General features: G+C 45.2%; 1 protein-coding gene across 1 annotated transcript in view; it reads right to left on the bottom strand.

Annotated features, from left to right (window-relative positions):
• CFDP1 (craniofacial development protein 1) overlaps positions 1–20,529 on the bottom strand; it is a 137,392-nt gene that overhangs the window by 114,667 nt on the left and 2,196 nt on the right. Inside the window, exons 2-4 of the mRNA XM_030581732.1 lie at positions 19,486–19,594; positions 18,207–18,447; positions 15,620–15,738 (exon numbers count right to left, since the gene is read on the bottom strand). Coding sequence (XP_030437592.1) covers positions 15,620–15,738; positions 18,207–18,447; positions 19,486–19,594 — 469 coding nt within the window. The remainder of the gene's footprint in view (positions 1–15,619; positions 15,739–18,206; positions 18,448–19,485; positions 19,595–20,529) is intronic.

Here is a 20,529-nt window from a genome sequence, read left to right as displayed (position 1 = left end):
CAACCCAGAATCCCAATGGGCAACGGAGACTGCGGGAACTGTGGGATAGCTACTCACAGCTACCCACAGTGCAACGCTCCGGAAGTCGATGCTCGCCTCGGTACATGGACGCAGTCCACCGACTTAATGCACTTAGAGCATTTTGTGTGAGGGAGGACACACACAACTGACTGTATAAAAATGATTTCTAAAAAACGATTTCTATAAATTCGACCTAATTTCGTAGTGCAGACATATCCTTAAGCTTGATAACTTTATGGAAAGGATGGTATAACGGGATAGCCTAATTTTGGCAATTAATTCATCTTTGACTACTAGCGGTAAATATGCCCAATGACCTGTGATGGGATGTTAGATGGGGTGGGATCTGAGTTACTACAGAGAATTCTTTCCTGGGTGCTGGCTGGTGAGTCCTGTCCATATGCTCAGGGTTTAGCTGTTTGCCATATTTGGGGTTGGGAAGGAATTTTCCTCCAGGGCAGACTGGCAGAAGGCCTGGGGTTTTTTTTGCCTTCCTCTGCAGCATGGGGCAGGGGTCACTTGCTGGAAGGTTCTCTGCACCTTGAAGTCTTTAAACCATGATTTGACGACTTCAGTGGCTCAGACACAGGTCTGATACAGGAGTGGGTGGGTGAGATTCAGTGGCAATGCAGTGCAGGAGGTCAGACTAGATGATCATAATGGTCCCTTCTGACCTTAAAGTCTATGATTCTATGCAGGCTCTGGGCTGGGACAGGCATGCAGGAGAGAGTTCGGTCTCTGGGAGGGAGTTTGGGTGTGGGGTGCAGGCTCTGGGATGGGGTAGGGGGTTGTGGTGCAGGAGGGTGTTGGGAGTTGGCGCTTACCTCGGGCGGTGCCAGCTTCCCAAAGCAACCCACACACCCCTCTGGCAGCGGCTCGGGGGCAAGGCATGGAGACATGCTGCACCTCCCCCGGGCCATAGGGACGTGCCGGCGGCTTCCTGGAGCAGGGCACAGTGGGTGGGCAGGAAGCCACCTTAGGCTGTGTCTACACTGCCACTTTCAGCACTAAAACTTTAGTCGTTCAGGGGTGTGAAAAAAAAGCCACTGTCTCTCATTCAGGGTACTTATTTTTTATCGCTAGGAGAGCTCTCCCTTAGTGATAAAGCATAACTATACATCAGTGTTGCTGCGGCCACACTCTAACGTGAGCAGTCTCGCTGTGCTGCCAGTGGTGGCAGGGGCCTCCTGGCCCTTTTCAATTGCCCGGAGGCAGCAGGAGGGGTTGGGAGGCATGCGGGGGCAGCAGGTGGGAGCAGCAGGCAGGGCCGGGGGAGACCCAGCCCCGAACATTGCTGGAGCCGGGCCCCTGGACCCTGAATATTCATGGAGCCTGGGCCCAAACAACTCTCTACTCCTGGCCCCAACCTTTAGTTGGTTCCTTAGCCAAGCTGGGGGGATGGATGCAGTTAGCTCTTGTAGATTTTCTTTGTAAGTCAATGCAATATGGTGCTCTCATCTTGTTACCTGGATTTGCAAGGAGGTACAATCAAAGTCAAAGATTGATCAATATTCTGCTAGTCTCTCTGATTCTTCTTGTACAGCAGATTTACTTTCATTATGGAAAACGACCCGTCTCCTGGGTCCAAAAGAGCATGTACTAAAACTGCACCTTAAAACTACCAATGTTTGTACAAAGATGGTGAATACTCAGGTCACAGATGCTACATACTATAACCAGAGAAAAATATCACCCAAAGGAGAACAGATTAGGCCTGGTTTTGTTTGTAAGTTGTTAACGACATAACAGAGTGACAAGTCCAGCTTCCCTTCCCCCAGTCTCCTGTGGGAAACACAAAGGTCCTCTGGGGTTCAAAGTCTGGCAGTTACTAAAATGTCATAAGCTGTTCTTTGTCCTGGGTGGAAACCCAAAGCTGTGGGCTACAAAGCTGGCTCTGTCAGCATCTATTCAGACATCAAAAGTACTTGTCTAAGCCCATAGCTGTCAGGAACAAGGAGTGGTTTGGAGACAAAGGGAACGCAGCAAAAAAGTTACTGCAAGTTTGGCTCGGAGGCCTTTGGAATAAACCATAAAAGAGGCTCTTGGTCCCTGTGTATGACCTGATAGCAGAAGAGTAGCTTTGAAACATGGACAGCTCACTCAATTCCTTAGGCTTTGAGATCCATTGACACCAGGCATGATTCTTTACAGCCAAACTGAGTCCAAGAGGTCACACTGTCAACCAATACTACCAAGGAAAACACCTATTCAAAAAACAAAACCCTGCCTCCATTTGTGGCCCAACTACGTTGTCCAACTCTTCCTATTTTCTGAGTTTGAGGCACAAACCAGATCAACTAAATCTTGAAAACTACTGTCTTCTTCTAAGATCTAATGCACAAGAAGAGTATTTTGCATGTGCTTTGCCAGCATTATGCTGTTCAACCCCACAGGAGGCAAGTAGTGTTGTCTTCCTTTTCCAGATGCGGAAACGGACGCATAGAAGAGCTGAAGTTATGCCATCACTGCCTGCTGCAAGGTTCTTACATCTTCCTCTCAAACATCTGGTACTGGCCACTGTTGTAGGGATAAGATCCTCAGCCAGATGGACCCTGATCTGATTCAGTCTGGATCAGACTTAGCCAAGTGACACAAAAAATCCACAGCAGACGGAAAAGAACTCAGATTTCCTGACTATTCATCTTGTGCTTTAGCTGGTGTGTTGCTGTGGTCCTTAATTTGGTATAAATACCTCCGTAGCCATAGGAGGAGATTTCTTCTCTACTGCACTGAAGATGCTTTTCAAAAACTTTTCCCCCACAATATTCCAGTGCTGACTGAAGACAAGGCATCAGCAGCAAATAAAAATATCCCACCAGAAAGCAACTGAGAGGGGAGAGATGAGGAGTAGAGTCCATCATCAAGTTCACTGTGCATGGTCATGGTGATGGAATTCCTCAAAATACCCAATACAGTTTGGAAAGATCCAGCTGACAATTCTGAAGATGCTTTGAGATTCCCTCCTTGAGGGTCACACACACAGATGAGATCTTTCATTTTCCTTACACTGGTTAGTTATTGGCTTTGGTGATCTGGCAAACTGTTTGCACAAATGTATGAAGGGTTACTAGGAAAAGTAAAAAAAAAATTGAGGGGAGTCAAGGCGGCGCCAACTCATATAGCCAGGCGAAGAGCTATGGCCGCTAGGTGTGAACACTGCTGCCTATGGGTACTGCTAGGCAAAATTCTCTGGCTCCAGTGCACAAACACCTAAGTGGAATATACAGCTGCATCTACTCGCAGAAGTGCCAGCGAACCCTATGCATAATGTATAGGAGCATAACTGATGCCTGCACTTAATGACGGCAGCTTTGGTCAATAGTTGTCAATCACTATTAGCTAAAATCAGACCCGACCCAACCCTCCAGGGAAATGTCCTTATTTGTCTACATAAGTTTCAAAAAGGTTATCGAAGCTTGCCAGGAGACCCGTTCAGAAGCTTTATGCATCTCCTCAGAGGTATCATACTTTTACTTACTGGGTTCCAAAATCAATAGCTGCTTTTGAAATGGGAATAAGTCAATATAAACCGCACAGGTCTGAGGTATCCTCTGACCTCTAAGAGCAATAACATTGCAAGGACGGACACAGCACTGAACTGTGCTGCTGACATGTCATAATGGCAAGATCAGCGGCTTATGCATCAGCTGCAGCAAAGCTGCTACTTATTTTTTCATTTTAAAGAGCAAAACCAATACCAAAGGCATTCATCCCTGGAACCTACTTGGGGTTGGCTTCATTCCCAGGATGGCTTTATTCTCTTTCAGAAATTGTGGGTCCAAAAAGACTTCTGGTTTCTTATTATCTAGGCCAAATTTCTGGAAGTGCTATAGAAAAAGAGCTCTCAGCTTTGGGGATGTTATGGGGGGCAATGGGGATAAGTGACAGTCATTGAACAGCTCTGATAGAGCAGGCTCAAAAGGAAATACTATCTAGCTTCACTCTGCAGGAAGGATGGGAGCTGCGGATCCCAAAAAGACTGAGGATCAGGGCGTTCCAAGTGGGGAGATCCTTAGGGCTCTGTGAGGAATGTAGAGGCGAATCCCAGGAAACAAAAATAACAAGGAAGCAACTAAAATAGGCTCTTCCAGATCCCCTTCGCCAGGTTAGAGGATCTGGAATTAAAACGGATACAAGACAGACCAATCTTCTCCCATCCAGACAAGGCAGCCTTAGACACCCTGATGGTCCTCAGAGCTTACCCTACTCAAAGCTTGGCCAAGCAGACTCAGGACTTCCATTCCACGTTCATGACCCTGCTTTTAGCAGCACTGCACTCAATGCCACGGTGAGGAGCACAGTATAAATATCTAGATGGGTGTCTCCCTCCCCTACTTGCCACTGCCCCCAACCAGCCTTATTTCAAGGTATTCACATGGACCATTGTGATCATCTAGTCTGACTTCCTGTATAGCACAGGCCATAGAACTTCCTCCACAATAATTCCTAGAGCAGATCTTTTAGCAAAACATACAGTCTTGATCAAAAAATGGTCAATGATGGAGAATCGATCAAAGCCCTTGGTAAAGAGTTCCAATTATTTCAATGGTTAATTACCCTTATTTCCAGTAAACAGTAGACCTCCATATATCAGCACTGGATATAGCTCTCTCCATACCCCTCTTTGAGGAAATAACTAGAGGAAAATGCAGGGCATTCCAAACTCCTGTCAGTCCAGAAGGAAGCCATGGGGTTCAGTTTCCAGAGGGTGATCCCTTGCCTGGCTATGAACTGGGCTTCTACTAAATTGCTCAGATCAGTCCCATGAAGTAGGTTTAATAATTAAATGATCCACTTTTGCCGGAAGCCCTTGTAAAGCCCTGGATCCTACAACCCTTTCTGTATAAAGCGACAGGAACTGGAGACTTTTGGACACAAAGAACAATTCTGCTAGCACTTACTTGCCCCATCATTCACTGATGCTGCAAAAGCTTTTCAGAAAAAGAAAAATACAATCTGCATGAAGATCAGCAATACACATCAGCATTGTCACCTCATTTACAACATCAGCAACTGAAGAAAAGACATCAAAACACTGATCCCCACTTCTGAATGGAACCAAATGACACTGTCCTTCTCTTCTATTCATCCCTGCACAACAACTTGGGAATGACACACTGCATCCAAGACTCTCACCAACATCTCCAGCAAGAATTCTGAAGGCTCTCTCAACTTCTCGCTACTAACAGCCTGGATTTCCAGAAGCCTGACTGGTAATGCAAGAAGAGGGTTAACCATGTGTTCTATCCTAAGCCTATCCTGACAGATTTAGGTGATGCATTTGTCTGAGCTACACCATGAGTGACCATAGAGCTGGAAGGCATCTGGCTGAGCTATACTGGGGATGGGAAAAACACTCTAAATCCTGAAAGTCACTGCAGTAAATCCTTGCTTTAAAAAAAAGAAGATTCATTTTATAGCTCATGCTTGACATTTCCCAACTGTTCCCTATACTTGCTGGTAGGAGATAGGGGTCAGCATGATGTATTGACAGACTAAGGCTATGTCTACACTTGCGGTGGTGCACAGAGGACCAGCTAGATTGGGTATAAACACAAGTGTAGGTGATGAGACACGACTTGGGCGATTCAAGTGCTCCATGCACCCAGCTATACCTTTGTCATAACTATAAAGGGAAGGAAACAGCCCTCCTGTGTACAATATTATAAAATCCCTCCTGGCCAGACACACCAAAATCCTTTTACCTATAAAGGGTTAAGAAGCTCAGGTAACCTGACTGACACCTGATGCAAAGGACCAATAAGGGGACAAGATATTTTAAAATCTTGGTCGAGGGGAAGGCTTTTGTTTGTGTGCATTTTGTTTTGGGGTTGTTCGCTCTTGAGACTAAGAGGGACCAGATATCAATCCATGCTCTCAATCCAAATCTTTCTGAACCAGTCTCTCATATTTCAAACTTGTAAGTAACAGCCAGGCAAGGCGTGTTAGTTTTACCTTTGTTTTCTCAACTTGTAAATGTTCCTTTTTGCTAAGAGGATTTACCTCTGTTTGCTATAACTTTGAACCTAAGGCTAGAGGGGGTTCCTGTGGGCTCTATGAATCTGATTACCCTGTAAAGTTATTTTCCATCCTGATTTTACAGAGATGATTTTTAACTTACTTTCTTTCTTTAATTAAAAGCCTTATTTTTAAGAACCTGATTGATTTTTCCTTGCTTTAAGATCCAAGGGGATTGGATCTGGACTCACCAGGAATTGGTGGGGGAATGGCTGATAATTCAGTTTAGGGGTTCACATGCAGATCCTCATATCTGTACTCTAAAGTCCAGAGTGGGGAAGGAACCTTGACAACCTTGCAGCACTCTCTGCAGGCCAAGCAGCACCTCTCATGCCTACACTGCTATCTTTAGCAGTATTGCCTCCCACTACCAGAACCTTTCACTGTGGCGAGGAAAGGCTCTGGCAGGGGGAGGCGGTGAGAAAGGCTCCAGCAGCCAGGAGAGAAGATTCCATGCTGCCAGTGCCTTTCCTTGCCACAGTGAAAGGCTCTAGTGGTGGGGAGCTTCCAGAGCCTTTCCCCACTGCTAGACACAGCATGTGGCTACATATATAGTTCTGTACTCTACATGCTGCCTTAAGTGTAGGGATAGCCCAAAAGAACCAAGAGGCAGAATTCCATCCTACGGACTGTGGCAGGAAAGCAGACATACCCTTGGGCTCATTCTTCACTCAGCCACCTAGCCTGGGAGGCAGAAGGGATACCACCCTACCCCATGGGTCCTGGCTGCTGAGGAAAGAGCAGGAGTGAAACTATAGTTACTGGGAGGGAAGGCAGAGCTGAGCAGGGATGTGGAATACTGCATGGTGGTAACTAAAGAACCCCCCAGGGAGCAGGGAAGGTGCTTTGTAGGGGGCAGCTCTTGGCAGCACGCTAAGAGCTCTCACAGGCCAGATCCACTGTTCCTGTAGTTCCCCATCTCGGTAAGGGTTATAGAATCATAGACTATCAGGGTTAGAAGGGACCTCAGGAGGTCATCTAGTCCAACCCCCTGCTCAAAGCAGGACTAATCCCCAAGTAAATCATCCCAGCCAGGGCCTTGTCAAGCCTGACCTTAAAAATCTCTAAGGAAGGAGATTCCACCACCTCCCTAGGTAACCCATTCCACTGCTTTACCAACCTTCTAGTGAAAAAGTTTCTCCTAATATCCGATCTAAACCTCCCCCACTGCAACTTGAGACCATTACTCCTTGTTCTGTCATCAGGTACCACTGAGAACAGTCTAGATCCATTCTCTTTGGAACCCCCTTTCAGGTAATTGAAAGCAGCTATCAAATCCCCCCTCATTCTTCTCTTCTGCAGACTAAACAATCCCAGTTCCCTCAGCCTCTCCGTATAAGTCATGTGCTTCAGCCCCCTAATTATTTTTGTTACCCTCCGCTGGACACTTCCCAATTTTTCCACATTTTTCTTGTAGTGTGGGGCTCAAAACTGAACACAATACTCTAGATGAGGCCTCACTAATGTCGAATAGAGGGGAATGATCATGTCCCTCGATCTGCTGGCAATGCCCCTACTTATACAGCCCAAAATGCCGTTAGCCTTCTTGGCAACAAGGACACATTGTTGACTCATATCCAGCTTCTCGTCCACTGTTACCCCTAGGTCCTTTTCTGCAGAACTGCTTCCTAGCCACTCGGTCCCTAGTCTGTAACAGTGAATGGGATTCTTCCATCCTAACTGCAGGACTCTGCACTTGTCCTTGTTGAACCTCATCAGGTTTCTTTTGGCCCAGTCCTCTAATTTGTCTAGGTCCCTCTGTATCCTATCCCTAACCTCCAGTGTATCCGCCACTCGTCCCAGTTTAGTGACATCTGCAAACTTGCTGAGAATGCAGTCCACGCCATCCTCCAGATCATTAATGAAGATATTGAACAAAACTGGCCCCAGGACCAACCCTTGGGGCACTCTGCTTGAAACCGGCTGCTAATTAGACATGGAGCCATTGATCACCACCCATTGAGCCTGACGATCTAGCCAGCTTTCTATCCACCTTATAGTCCATTCATCCACCCCATACTTCTTTAACTTGCTGGCAAGAAAACTGTGGGAGACCATTTCAAAAGCTTTGCTAAAGTCAAGGAATACATCCACTGCTTTTCCCCCATCCACAGACCCAGTTATCTCCTCATAGAAGACAATTAGATTAGTCAGGCATGACTTGCCCTTGGTGAATCCATGCTGACTGTTCCTGATCACTTTCTTCTCCTCTAAGTGCTTCAGAATTGATTCCTTGAGGACCTGCTCCATGATTTTTCCAGGGACTGAGGTGAGGCTGACTGGCCTCACCTCAGTAGTAGTTCCCCGGATCTTCCTTCTTCCCTTTTTTAAAGATGGGCACTACAGTAGCCCTTTTCCAGTCATCCGAGACCTCCCCCAATCGCCATGAGTTTTCAAAGATAATGGCCAACGGCTCTGCAGTCACATCTGCCAACTCCTTTAACAACCTCGGATGCAACGCATCCGGACCCATGGACTTGTGCTCGTCCCGTTTTTCTAAATAGTCCCGAACCACTTCATTCTCCACAGAGGGTTGGTCACCTCATCCCCATATTGTGCTGCCCAGTGCAGCAGTTTGGGAGCTGATCTTGTTTGTGAAGACAGAGGCAAAAAAATCATTGAGTACATTAGCTTTTTCCACATCCTCTGTCACTAGGTTGCCTCCCTCATTCAGTAAGGGGCCCACACTTTCCTTGACTTTCTTCTTGTTGCTAACATACCTGAAGAAACTCTTCTTGTTATTCTTAACATCTCTTGCTAGCTGCAACTCTAAGTGTGATTTGGCCTTCCTGATTTCACTCCTGCATGACTGAGCAATATTTTTATACTGCTCCATGGTCATTTGTCCAATCTTCCACTTCTTGTAAGCTTCTTTTTTGCGTTTAAGATCAGCAAGGATTTCACTGTTAAGCCAAGCTGGTCACTTGCCATATTTACTATTCTTTCTACACATCGGGATGGTTTGTTCCTGCAACCTCAATAAGGATTCTTTAAAATACAGCCAGCTCTCCTGGACTCCTTTCCCCCTCATGTTATTTTCCCAGGGGATCCTGCCCATCAATTCCCTGAGGGAGTCAAAGTCTGCTTTTCTGAAGTCCAGGGTCCGTATTCTGCTGCTCTCCTTTCTTCCTTGTGTCAGGATCCTGAACTCGACCATCTCATGGTCACTGCCTCCCAGGTTTCCATCCACTTTTGCTTCCCCTGCTAACTCTTCTGTTTGTGAGCAGCAGGTCAAGAAGAGCTCTGCTCGGTTCCTCCAGCCCTTGGACCAGGAAATTGTCCCCTACACTTTCCAAAAACTTCCTGGATTGTCTGTGCACCGCTGTATTGCTCTCCTAGCATTGGGCTTAATGCTGCAGTTCTGCAGACACAACTCCCAGCCTCAGTCTCTAGCCTGCACATAAGGGGCCTGCAGCATCAGGCTCGATGTGTGGTTTTATCAGAACAGGCAAACCCTTAATGGTTCAGATCCTCACACCCACTATCCTCCAGGCTTTGCTTTCTCTACCTCAAGTCATGGCCAAACCTGACCTCCTTCACTCTCCAAAAGAACCCTCGCCCATCTCTAGGACCCCAATAAGAGTAAGTGCTCCAGAATGATCCTTGCTCAATTTCCTTAAGGTGGAAAGAGCTTCTCTGATGGAGCCATCTGCCAGGGAGGATGAAAGTCCCTCAGGGTAAGAGTGGGAAGAGAACTACAAGAGGCAATACAAATGGATTCTAATTGCATTAGAAACACTTCTACAAAGACAACAGCAAGCCCCTCCGCGAAGTTAGGAAGAGGAACCAACTGCAGAGAGCAAATTGCTTAAATCTGGCCCTTGTGTTTCAAACAGAGACCCAGACACTCATCACAAGGGCAGCCTTGGGCAGCACTGAGCACTTGGTCCCGCCTGTTCTGGGAGTCCTCTGGATCCAGCAGGCACCACTCCTTGCTGAAGGTACAACTGCTGCTGTTTATAACCTTGCATGGAGCCACCTGGTGCATGGAATGAAGTGAGGTAGCTACCCACTGCAATGACTGGGAACCTGCAGGAAATTCATTTGTTTTTTCTATGAGGCTTGTCTCGTGTGGGTGCGCTTTCATGGGCAGCTGGATGTGGTTGTCCATGTTGTCCATGGGGGAGCTAAGGGGGCCAGTTGTTTCAATAGCCCACCCACAAGCACTATTTAAAGCAAATGCATGACTGGCGACAGGCCGAGGAGTGGTGGCAGTGGTGGGGAGCCTGGAGAAGTTAAGGAGGCTGGATGGCTGAAACTCAAAGGTATAGAGCCACGGGTCTAGAAAGCTGGTCTCCAAAGCTCAGCCCAGTCAATCCAGATCGCGTCTCTAGTCGCATGGATATCACCTCTACTGATGGTACTTATACAGCCCCTATCACCATAGTCTGTGAGCACCTCACAATCTCTCAGTACAGTTACCCTCCCATCCTTGTAAGGTAGGGAAGTGCCCTGCCCACTGGACAATGCTTCCTCTCTGTAATTAATATCCTCTGAACTGAGCTCTCAGATTAGCTCCTCCATTTCTGATCGTTATCAGAACTGGCTTCTCTCTGGCCTCCTCCCAGCCGCCTGGATTCTAACCTGGCCCGTGACACATTGCAGCGATAGCGTGGATTCATGGCCAGCTCCACTCACACTAGGTCAGCTTTACTGCGATTCTGGATGAGCAGCACCCGCTCCCTTCCAGCTGGAGACTGGTTTCTGTACCCAGTGCCCAGCAGTAATCGACAGAAAGACCAGGAGCCACAGGAGCTGCGGCAGCCAAACAGAACACAAGCCTCTGATAGGGGCTTTTATCTGTAATTAGACTGGCACCAGAGAACTGCTGCTTATTAATGCAGCTGCATGCCTTGCATCATGAGGCAAGTCCATAAAGCAGAGTGCTTCAAAAGGGCTTCTATCCACCCAGGTGCTGCGAGACGATGCTGAACTTTCATTGAGAGGTAAACGGGCTTTGCAAATTGCTCCCACTGTCCACTATTTACAGCTCTCTGGGTGACAATCGCCCGCTGCTCCGTGCCTATGGCACACAAAAGGGACATGAACTGCTGACAATGAGCGGCAGAGACAGTGTCAGAACAGGAGAATAAGTGCCAAGGAGAAATGGAAATCAGCCATCGAAGAATGATCATGAATAATTCCAAGACTGAGATGCTTCAACTCTGAATAGTAATAGGTAAACTATTAATTTAGAAAACAGAGTAGGCCACAAACTTGGTCCTTTATTTGGCATTTTGAATATTCTGAACCTAAGAAGCTTCTCTAAACTAGCAAGGGTGAGCCAACAGCAGACTTAGTCTAATTAGATTAATCTAATCTAATATAGGAAAGGGTGGTTTCTCCTGGCCCTGGAATCATGGAATATCCTACATGACACAATGGGCTAGACATAGAGGTGCCTTTCCCACCCCATCCCCTAGGAAGCTTGGGGTGGTTCTGTATTAAACACCTTGTGTTGCAGATTAGATGTGTTTTCTCTGTATCTATATATGAATTAAAAAAAATGGTTTCTAGGCAATAGAGGTTCAAGAAAAGACCATTGAGATCTGTACCTCAAAGCTATCCAGGCTTAAATCTTGATCTAAATTCTATAGTTTTCAAAAAAGGAACCATTCCTGAAATGCAGCCTCAGCCCACTTAGAAAGCAGCATAACAGACACTTGCCAGTTATCTCCCTGGGAGAAAAATCCAGTGTTTGGTTTTCAGGCCCTTTCTATAAGCTACCATTGTGCACAAACAGCATCATATTCCTTTAAAGAAAAGAACACCTCCACTTCTCCAACCTAGCACTGTGCAGATGGGTGTTCACAGGGGTGGTTCTCAAGCCATGGTCCATGGAATCTTTACTGGCAGCCTGCAGTATGGGATGCTGTGAGATGCAAATAGCTGGTCGATTGGGGTGTCAATTACTCTGATGTCAGAATGGCTGGAGCTTCAGGCTGGTTATTCATAAAAACAGGGAAAGGAGACTAGAAAGATGTTCCAAGGAGTTAAGAATTAGCTGCATGCCACTGGAACGTCACCACAAACTATGGTTGGCATTGCTCTGCTGGTCTATCTCGAGCCACCCCGAGCTTTGGGGACTTGCTGACACAGGGCTTGCTTTAAACAATATAAAATAAATTAACCTTGGTGGTTTGTAGGATTACACCAAATCCCCAGATTTGATTTATTCTAGAAAGAAGTGACAGTTTAACTAGTAACTGAACTCATTTCTCCGACAGACCCCTTAGAGATAAGTCCACTGCTAAAGAGTGGGAGGCTGCCAGAAAAGCAGCTCCTGCAGGAAAAAGATGCCTTACATGAATGTAGGGCATTCAGGATGTAATATTAAAAAGCTGTAAATGGAATGAGTGGATATTGATGTTTAAAGTCCTGAGCTCAGTATTTGAGCCCCTTGCTAAATTTTATTCCCCCAGGGCATGTCACTCTTTTTGACAGGCAGGAATAAAATAATCCCTCCCCAATTCCTCCTCCACAAAATTATCACCACCATGGTGAGGGAGGGCAGTGAGAATTCTCACATCCATTTTGCAAGATCTAGCTATTGTGATAATGGGCCCCCTCCATATGCCCAAGACAGATTTAGGGACAGATCTCATGCCGAGAGAAGCTCACAACACCCTTGTCCCTCTCACAGTGCTGTCCTGCCATTCAGCAAGAGGCTCTTTCCTGAGGACAAGAGAGAAAAATTAAGGCTAAGATTGTCAAAGGAGAATAAATTCACCTAATTCTGCTAGGCTTCTTTGACAATCCCTGCTTTAAAGGCATTAATGCTTAAGCACTCTTCCACCCGTGGAATACTGGTGTTCTTAAGAAAACCTACAAGGTACATTTGCCTATTAATCAAAGTCATTCTTTAAACTATACTCTTATCATACTCACCTATATGCACAAGAGACTTGAATCAGCAATAGCAACTGCAGATCCACATCCCACAGATTTCAGAAAAATTCAGTAATAGTTTCTTGTTGAGCAAACCTCTTATACCTCTAATTAGACTGTATCCTGAATACGAGGCATTTATGTGATGTGAAGGGAGGAAAGATTCCTTTGGTAACTGAGAGGGAACATGTCTCTGCAATGCTTCATTTGGCTGAGAAGCTGCTTTATCCAAGTAGCAGTGTGGGTTTTTAAACTGGCAACCTGCAGTGCCATTGTTTAGTCTTTTTTCATTTAAGAGCACAACTGCATCTGAACTTCTATTTCTCATACGTGTGGGAAAGAAATAAGAATGTATGCAAAAGTTCAAATCTTAAGACAGTCCTGGAGAAAAGCAATGGAACCCAGCACTTAGAGTAGAGTACTGGGAGTCAGGGCACCTAGGTTCTCTCTGTGACTCTGCAACAGATGCTTTTGGGAAAGTCCCCTGCCCACCCTCCAGAAGGTATACAGTATCTCCATTTTATACATAGGGAAACTGAGGCACCGCAATTGGGAGGCTTACCTCATTACCGTATTAAAAGCACTTGGAGATTCTCCAACAGACTGTGCTATCTTCAGAGAATACAAGGTATCAATTATTTCAACAGTACTAATTCCACTGAGAAATAGGTCCAAGTTATGTGACTGGTTCACTGTCTTTCCATATCACTCAATCACCCATAATTAAAAGCAACGTCATTGGGAGCAGTTTATCTATGCTACCCTCTTCTTTCTTGGATAAGATTGGGGTGTTATTGCTTGGGTTTGGCTCCCCCTGGTGGGAATTCAATTCCATACGTTTTAATTTTTCATGAGATCAGGGATCAGCATTTTGCCTTATTACGTAGAGTGACGATTCTATTCTGTTGCCAACATCATTATCTTTACCAGGCCATAATGCAGCCAGGCATTATGCAAGCTTCACCAACCCAGCACAGCCAATGCTCCTCAGTGCTAACTTCGGGCATTGCTAACATGCTTCTCACTGTGGCATTTAAAATAAGAGGCATCACCGTTGTCCCACTATGACTGAATGCCCTGCACTTCCTGACACATCATCCTGCAAGGTGGCTGAATTCCATGGGGTAGAGGCTGGCAAGCCATTTGCCAGCATCCCTCATTGAGGAAAGGCCTAAGCAAAGTAGCGAGTTTATCCTTGTGCTCCGAAGATGGCCAACGACTAAGCTCCACAGAAGGGTGTTCCATCACTGTCCACTGAGAAACCTGCCCCACTACCGTCATCATCATCATCATCATCATCACATTAATAATTTAAATAATGGCATAGACAGTACACTTATAAAGTTTACGGACGATACCCAGCTGGGAGGGGCTGCAGATAGGATTAAAATTCAAAATGACCTGGACAAACTGGAGAAATGGTCTGAAGTAAACAGGATGAAATTCAATACGGACAAATGCAAAGTACTCCACTTAGGAAGGAACAATCAGTTGCACACATACAAAATGAGAAGTGACTGCCTAGGAAGGAGTACTGTGGAAAGGGATCTGGGGGTTGCAGTGGATGACAAGATAAATGTGTGTCAACAGTGTCACATTGTTCCAAAAAAAAACAAAACAACCCAAACATCCTTCTGGGATGTATTAGCAGGAGTGTTGTAAGCAAGACACAAGAAGTCATTCTTCCGCTCTACTCTGCGCTGATTAGGCCTCAATTGGAGTATTGTGTTCAGTTCTGGGCACCACATTTCAGGAAAGATGTGGACAAACTGGAGAGAGTCCAGAGAAGAGCAAGAAAAAATGATTAAAGGTCTAGAAAACATGTCCTGTGAGGGAAGATTGAAAAGAATAGGCTTATTTAGTCTGGAGAAGAGAAGACTGAGGAGGGACAAGATAACAGTTTTCAAGTACATAAAAGGTCGATACAAGGAGGAAGGTGAAAAACTGTTCTTGTTAACCTCTGAGGACAGGACAAGAAGCAGTGGGCTTAAATTGCAGCACCAGGCCAGTTTAGGTTGGACATTAGGAAAAACTTCCTAATTATCAGGGCAGTTAAGCACTGGAATGAACTGATGAGGGAGGTTGTGGAATCTCCATTATTGGAGGTTTTTTAAGTGCGGGTTAGACAATCAGGGATGGTCTAGATAATACTTAGTGCTGCCATGAGTGCAGGTGATTGGACTAGAAGATCTTTCGAGGCCCCTTCCAGTTCTATGATTCTATGAGCTTTGTCTGAAGCTCCCTCAACTGTAGCCTATGTGCTGATCCCAGCACTCTCACAGGGATGTGAAAGGAGACACAGTCCAAGAGATAGTCAGGACTTTGCTCATGGAAGGCTTTGAAGAGAACCAGCTCCTCCAAGCACACTCAGTGTCAAACAACTCATTAGTCCAGCCCTAAGTCTGTCAGTTTTATAAGGGGGTTGGCTAACAGCAAGGTGCTACTATCCTTGTGTCTTGTCTTTAACAAGACTTCATGGGTCACCCAGAGCTACGGAGAACTGCAGTACAATTTACATTACAAGAGTTGTCCATGGTCAGTTACGGAACTAGAACCGCACACTGAGAACAAAAGGAGCATCTAGCTCTGCTCTGGACCACCAACATTTTAGCAGGAAGACAGATGTTCTAGACACTCATTTTCCAAAGGCAACATACAATAACTTGGACATACCAGCTAAAGGCAAACTCACCTGACCTCTTCACCTGCAAAATCAAACACTTTGGTGATTGTCACTTTTGCCACCTCTTTTGGCTTCTCTGGCTCTTTTACTTCTTCCTGGAGTTTGCTCGAACTCTTCTCCTCTGTAGTCTGAGAAACACAGCAATGACAAATCAAAGAACCTGAAACCTGCAGTGAGACCACCCAATTATGTCAAGTGGCCTATGGACCGCCCCATCAGTGCGAGGCACTGGATTTACAGCTCAGATCCTGGCTCCAGGGGTCACTACCCACAATAATGGCAAAGGAGATTAGTGGCTCAGCTGGCAGATTTAAATTTGCCACTTGGATTCTAACCCTCATTGCAAGGCCAGGATTGGAACCTCAGACTCTTGCACACCCAGCAGAAAAGCCCGAGGAATCCAAGGGCTGCCCTTTAAGGGACCAAATGCAAAAACTAGCATCAGTATAAAGTTCAGAAATTAGGTAAGCATCTGGAAATTCCAAATTAAGCTTTCTACTACCAAATTACACTCACCTGTCCCATTACCTTTCAACAACTAAAAGCAATGCATTTAAACAGGGAAAACAGAAAAATACATCTATGCACAATGGTTACATTACTGCTGCAGTAGAGCTCTTGAGAATTTTCTGATGACTGATTTCTCATCCTTATATTAACACTAGTGTTTGCATTTAATTGCCTTAGTTAATTTTATACTTTGTTTTAAGGAAAAGTCTTCAGATTTTTAGCTACCAGGTACTGGGTTAGCTTCTGGTCAGGCAGTGTCCCCAGTCAGAAACAACTGCTATTTACAATGGTGCACACAAATGACAACTGCAAACTTTTCAAACATGCCTGTAAAACTTTTGTTTTCTATCCACTGTACACGTATCAGACATTTAAAAACAGACATGACTTTAAGAAATCCAAAACCAAGATTTTGCAAACCTAGCCCGGGCTCTGCACTGAGAATTAACTGCATGTGGAATTTTCAAAGTCCAGCCATTTTTTAGCAATAAGCCTGCAAAAAAGTAGCTATCAGAATAGTGTATTTTTTTCACCATCTTATTTTTAAAACAATCCTGAATGTAAGTGACTCAAATAGTCAACAGGCACCACTTCACCTTTGGGAAGAGATCAATCATGAAGATTTCAACCCAACTGGAGATTTTTTCCTAAAAGTTATGAGTAAATGAAAACCAAGGATTATACAACTGAAGCCATTTTGGAGCCTTCAGATGCAGCTATATTCTGAAGGGTGGCTTTGTATAAATGGCCTTGTGTTTCATGTCGCTCAGTGACTACAGCGCATGTATGCTCAAGTTTACAAATGTTTTTTTCTAGCTGCCAGCCCTGTACACTCATATTGGGATCTGAGAGTCAATCTGGGTTCCTTCCTTTCACTCACCACTGCCTCTACTTAAGGTTTTGGGGGCAAACTGAGCCCTCACTGACTCCTGTTCAACCCTATTGTCTTCAAGGACATGGAAAAGTGACATTAGGAAAATAATGTATTTTAAGGGGGGTGGTTATTGCAATTTAGCAGCTGAAAGCTAGGGGGAGCTACCTCCATGTGACCTGCTACCAGTAAGTGCCAAACCATTTGGATTAGTCAAGTTCATTAGGTTAACAGTAGTTTAGTTAGTTTCTCATTCAGGTTCTTGTGCTGAAATGTTTACAACAAAGTATATCCTGACCAAAGAACCCAAAATCAATGGCTTTATGATGTCAGACTTCTGCCATGGAGAAAAGGACAGCTGGGTCGGAGACTCGACAGCCAAGCAGTTTATGTTAAAAAGCACCACTTCAGAGAAAGGCAGCAGAGAGCTGAGATCCCCTTTCATCCCAGAGTGACAATGCAAACCTCCAGCATCTTCAGGACAGCCTGGATTGCAGGGGGTTGCATTGGTATGTTTTATACCCCATGTTTCCCCTCCTCCTAATCGTCCTTTTAGGAAATGCACATGGAACCAAAGAGGAGCAGTGTTGCTCTAGAGGCACTCATGCAAATTACACTTGCCATTTGCAGCTGCGTGCAGCCCATGGTAGGGGGAGTCAGCCTGCCCAACATTTAACAGGAACCTGACAAGCCATTGGCAGATGGCAGCTCCAGTTCCCCTCCTTCCCATGCTGGACCAGACCTTCCCATCCCACCATCATACTGAAGGGTTTAGCCAGGACTTCACCACTCTTAGCCGGTGCAACGGGCTAGATGAAGCATCCATGCCAAAGCCAGTGAGGAGATAGGCCTTGTACCTTGTAGGGACATCTGTGCCCAACTGTACGCTCAGAGAAAGGCAAAGAAAGCTGCTGCTTAGCACCAAAAGTAGCCAGGATAGATCAGCACCCTTTACTCTACGGTATCACTTCTTTCTAACTGGAATAAAAGACTCTGGCTTCAGCACTCCAGCTGGTGCCAAGAGCTCAACCCCATTTCTAACACCCTCGCCCTACAAGGCCACATTCGGTGTAGGGAGAATCCATTGTTTTGCTGTTCAAGACAACACTCAATACAAACTAGAACAATTCATCACCATCTGCAGATTTTAATCCTTTGGATTCTTTCCTTCACTCCATACAATAAAAACTGCCCCAGCCAGGGTTTCTCCATTACCTTGTTAGTCTGTGGACTGGTCAGCTGAGCAGCAGCCGGTGCTTTAGATTTCTGACCCACATCACTGAGGAAACTGGCCCACAGAGCATCCTCTTTCTTCTTTTTCTCCTCCTCCTCCGCTCTGCCTCCTTTCACCTGCCTTAGACTGTCGGCCTCCTCTTTCTCCTCACTGTCACTTTGTTGATCCTTCAAGTCCTCTCTTTCCCCTAGCACTAACAAGGGGCCTCCTCTCTTCCTTTTCCTGGGAACAGATGACAACAGGAATGCTGAGATAGGGCAAAGCCCCACCAGTAGAAACAGGAGCATGGGTGAAGTGACTTGACGATTCTGTATTTAAAGACTGCTGGATTCTAACCATGAGGCTTCCATTTACTTTCAAGAGGAGACACTGAGCCAGAACCCCACACTGGTCTGAAAGTTGAAGGGCAAGATTCAGAGAATCTCTTTAAATGCTCTATTATATGGCAAAAGCCCATGCTACAAAGACTGGTGGAGATGGAGAACTTGGGTGAGGAAGTAAGCGTTCTAAGCAGTGGCTCTCAATCTGGGCTATGTGTACCCCTGGGAGTATGCAGAGGTCTTCCAACGAGTACATCAACTCATTTAGAGATTTGTCTAGTTTTACAGGTTACATAAAAAGCACTAGTGAAGTCAGTACTAACTAGAATTTCACACAGACAATGACTTATTTACACTGCTCTCTACACTATACACTAAAATGTAAGTACAATATTTATATTCCAACTGATTTATTTTATAATTATATGGCAAAAATTAGAAAGTCAGCAATTTTTCAGTAAAGTGTCCTGTGACACTTTTGTATTTTTACATCTGCTTTTGTAAGCAAATAGTTTTTAAGGTGAAACTTGGGGTATGGAAGATAAATCAGCCTCCTGAAATGGGTACAGTAGTCTAGAAAGGTTGAGAGCCACTGGTATAGGGGAAGAGCCTGAACCTGGAGGTCAGGAACTGGGCTCTATTCCTGGCTCTGACACTGACTTCCAGCGTGGCCTAGGGCAAATCATCTAACCTCTGTCTCCACATCTGTCTGCAGAACAGAGATAATGCTCTTTGACAATCTTCCCTTATAAGTTTGGCACTTTTTGTACTGTCTTTGCAGGTAAGCTTTAATTGTAACCAAAGAGAAAAGTTTAAACTACACCACATTTTCGTGACTGAAGTGAGGGAGAGAGATTGCGGCTGACCCCAGTGGCTTAGCAATGAAGCCACTGACAGACCCCTTATTATCCCATTAAGATGGAGTGGATTTGGCATTTACCTGCACACAGTGGCTTTGGAACTTTTTTTGCCTTTTTCTTTGTATGGTTTCTCGTCATCCTCGTCTTCCTTGATCAACTCGCTCACGTCATCTTCGCTGTACTCCCCACCTGGAACCACACAGCAGCAGGACCCACAATCACCAAAGAAACAAAGGAAAACAAAGACGCTTTTGCTCTTGCTACAGGAAAAAATGGTTTCAAAGAACCCATTTGCCAAAATTAGAATCGTAACTATGCGGCATATCCAAGTCTTGCCAGTGGAACCTTCTCCTCTGCCTGCCCACAAAAAGCATGCTGGTGAAACAAGCTATAGGCATACTGTGTTCAAATGTTCCTTAGCAGTCAGGCTTCAGAGGGAAGTGCTCAATTCTATCATGCCACTTGTTTGTCTTATTCACCTGTTAGGACTTGTCTTTTAGATTCTGCCATTTACTATGTTTGCACAGCACCTAGCATAGTGGGGCCTCAGCCTGGTTGGCCTACGTGACAATCAATGTCCAGACACACCAAGGGGAGACCAGAAAGTTTAAATCTCAAATATAAGCCATTAAACCAACTGGTTGCATACTTCGTTGTCTTATTATATAAATACATCAAGTAAGATCTCTTATAAAAGTTTGTAATGTTCTAACTTAATAGTCATTATTAGATATGTAAACAGACCATGGTGATGAATTTATATATTTATGTATATAAAAAACTGGGCTCATAAGCTTCAGTTACAAATCACAGCAGGGTGGAGTAGCAGGCAAGTGGGGAGGGGCACCTCCCAAACAAGTTATTTACATTAATCCATCTGCAAATACCCATTCATTATCCAGCCCAGGAAAAGACAAGGATGGACCATTTGAGTTAATCGAAAGACAGTGAGACATCCTCAGGTATCATGTCAAGAGGGAATTTCTCCATGAATAACCATGAGTCAACCATAATCTAAGGACATAGCTACACTACAAAATTAAGTTGACCTAATTTACATCAGCATACAGCTGCTGCAGTAATTACATTGGTTTTGCGTGCCTACACTTTGCTCATTGTGTTGG

Source organism: Gopherus evgoodei, chromosome 12 (assembly GCF_007399415.2).
Source record: "Gopherus evgoodei ecotype Sinaloan lineage chromosome 12, rGopEvg1_v1.p, whole genome shotgun sequence".
NCBI lineage: Eukaryota > Metazoa > Chordata > Testudines > Testudinidae > Gopherus > Gopherus evgoodei.
This window is presented reverse-complemented; position numbering and strand designations above follow the sequence as displayed.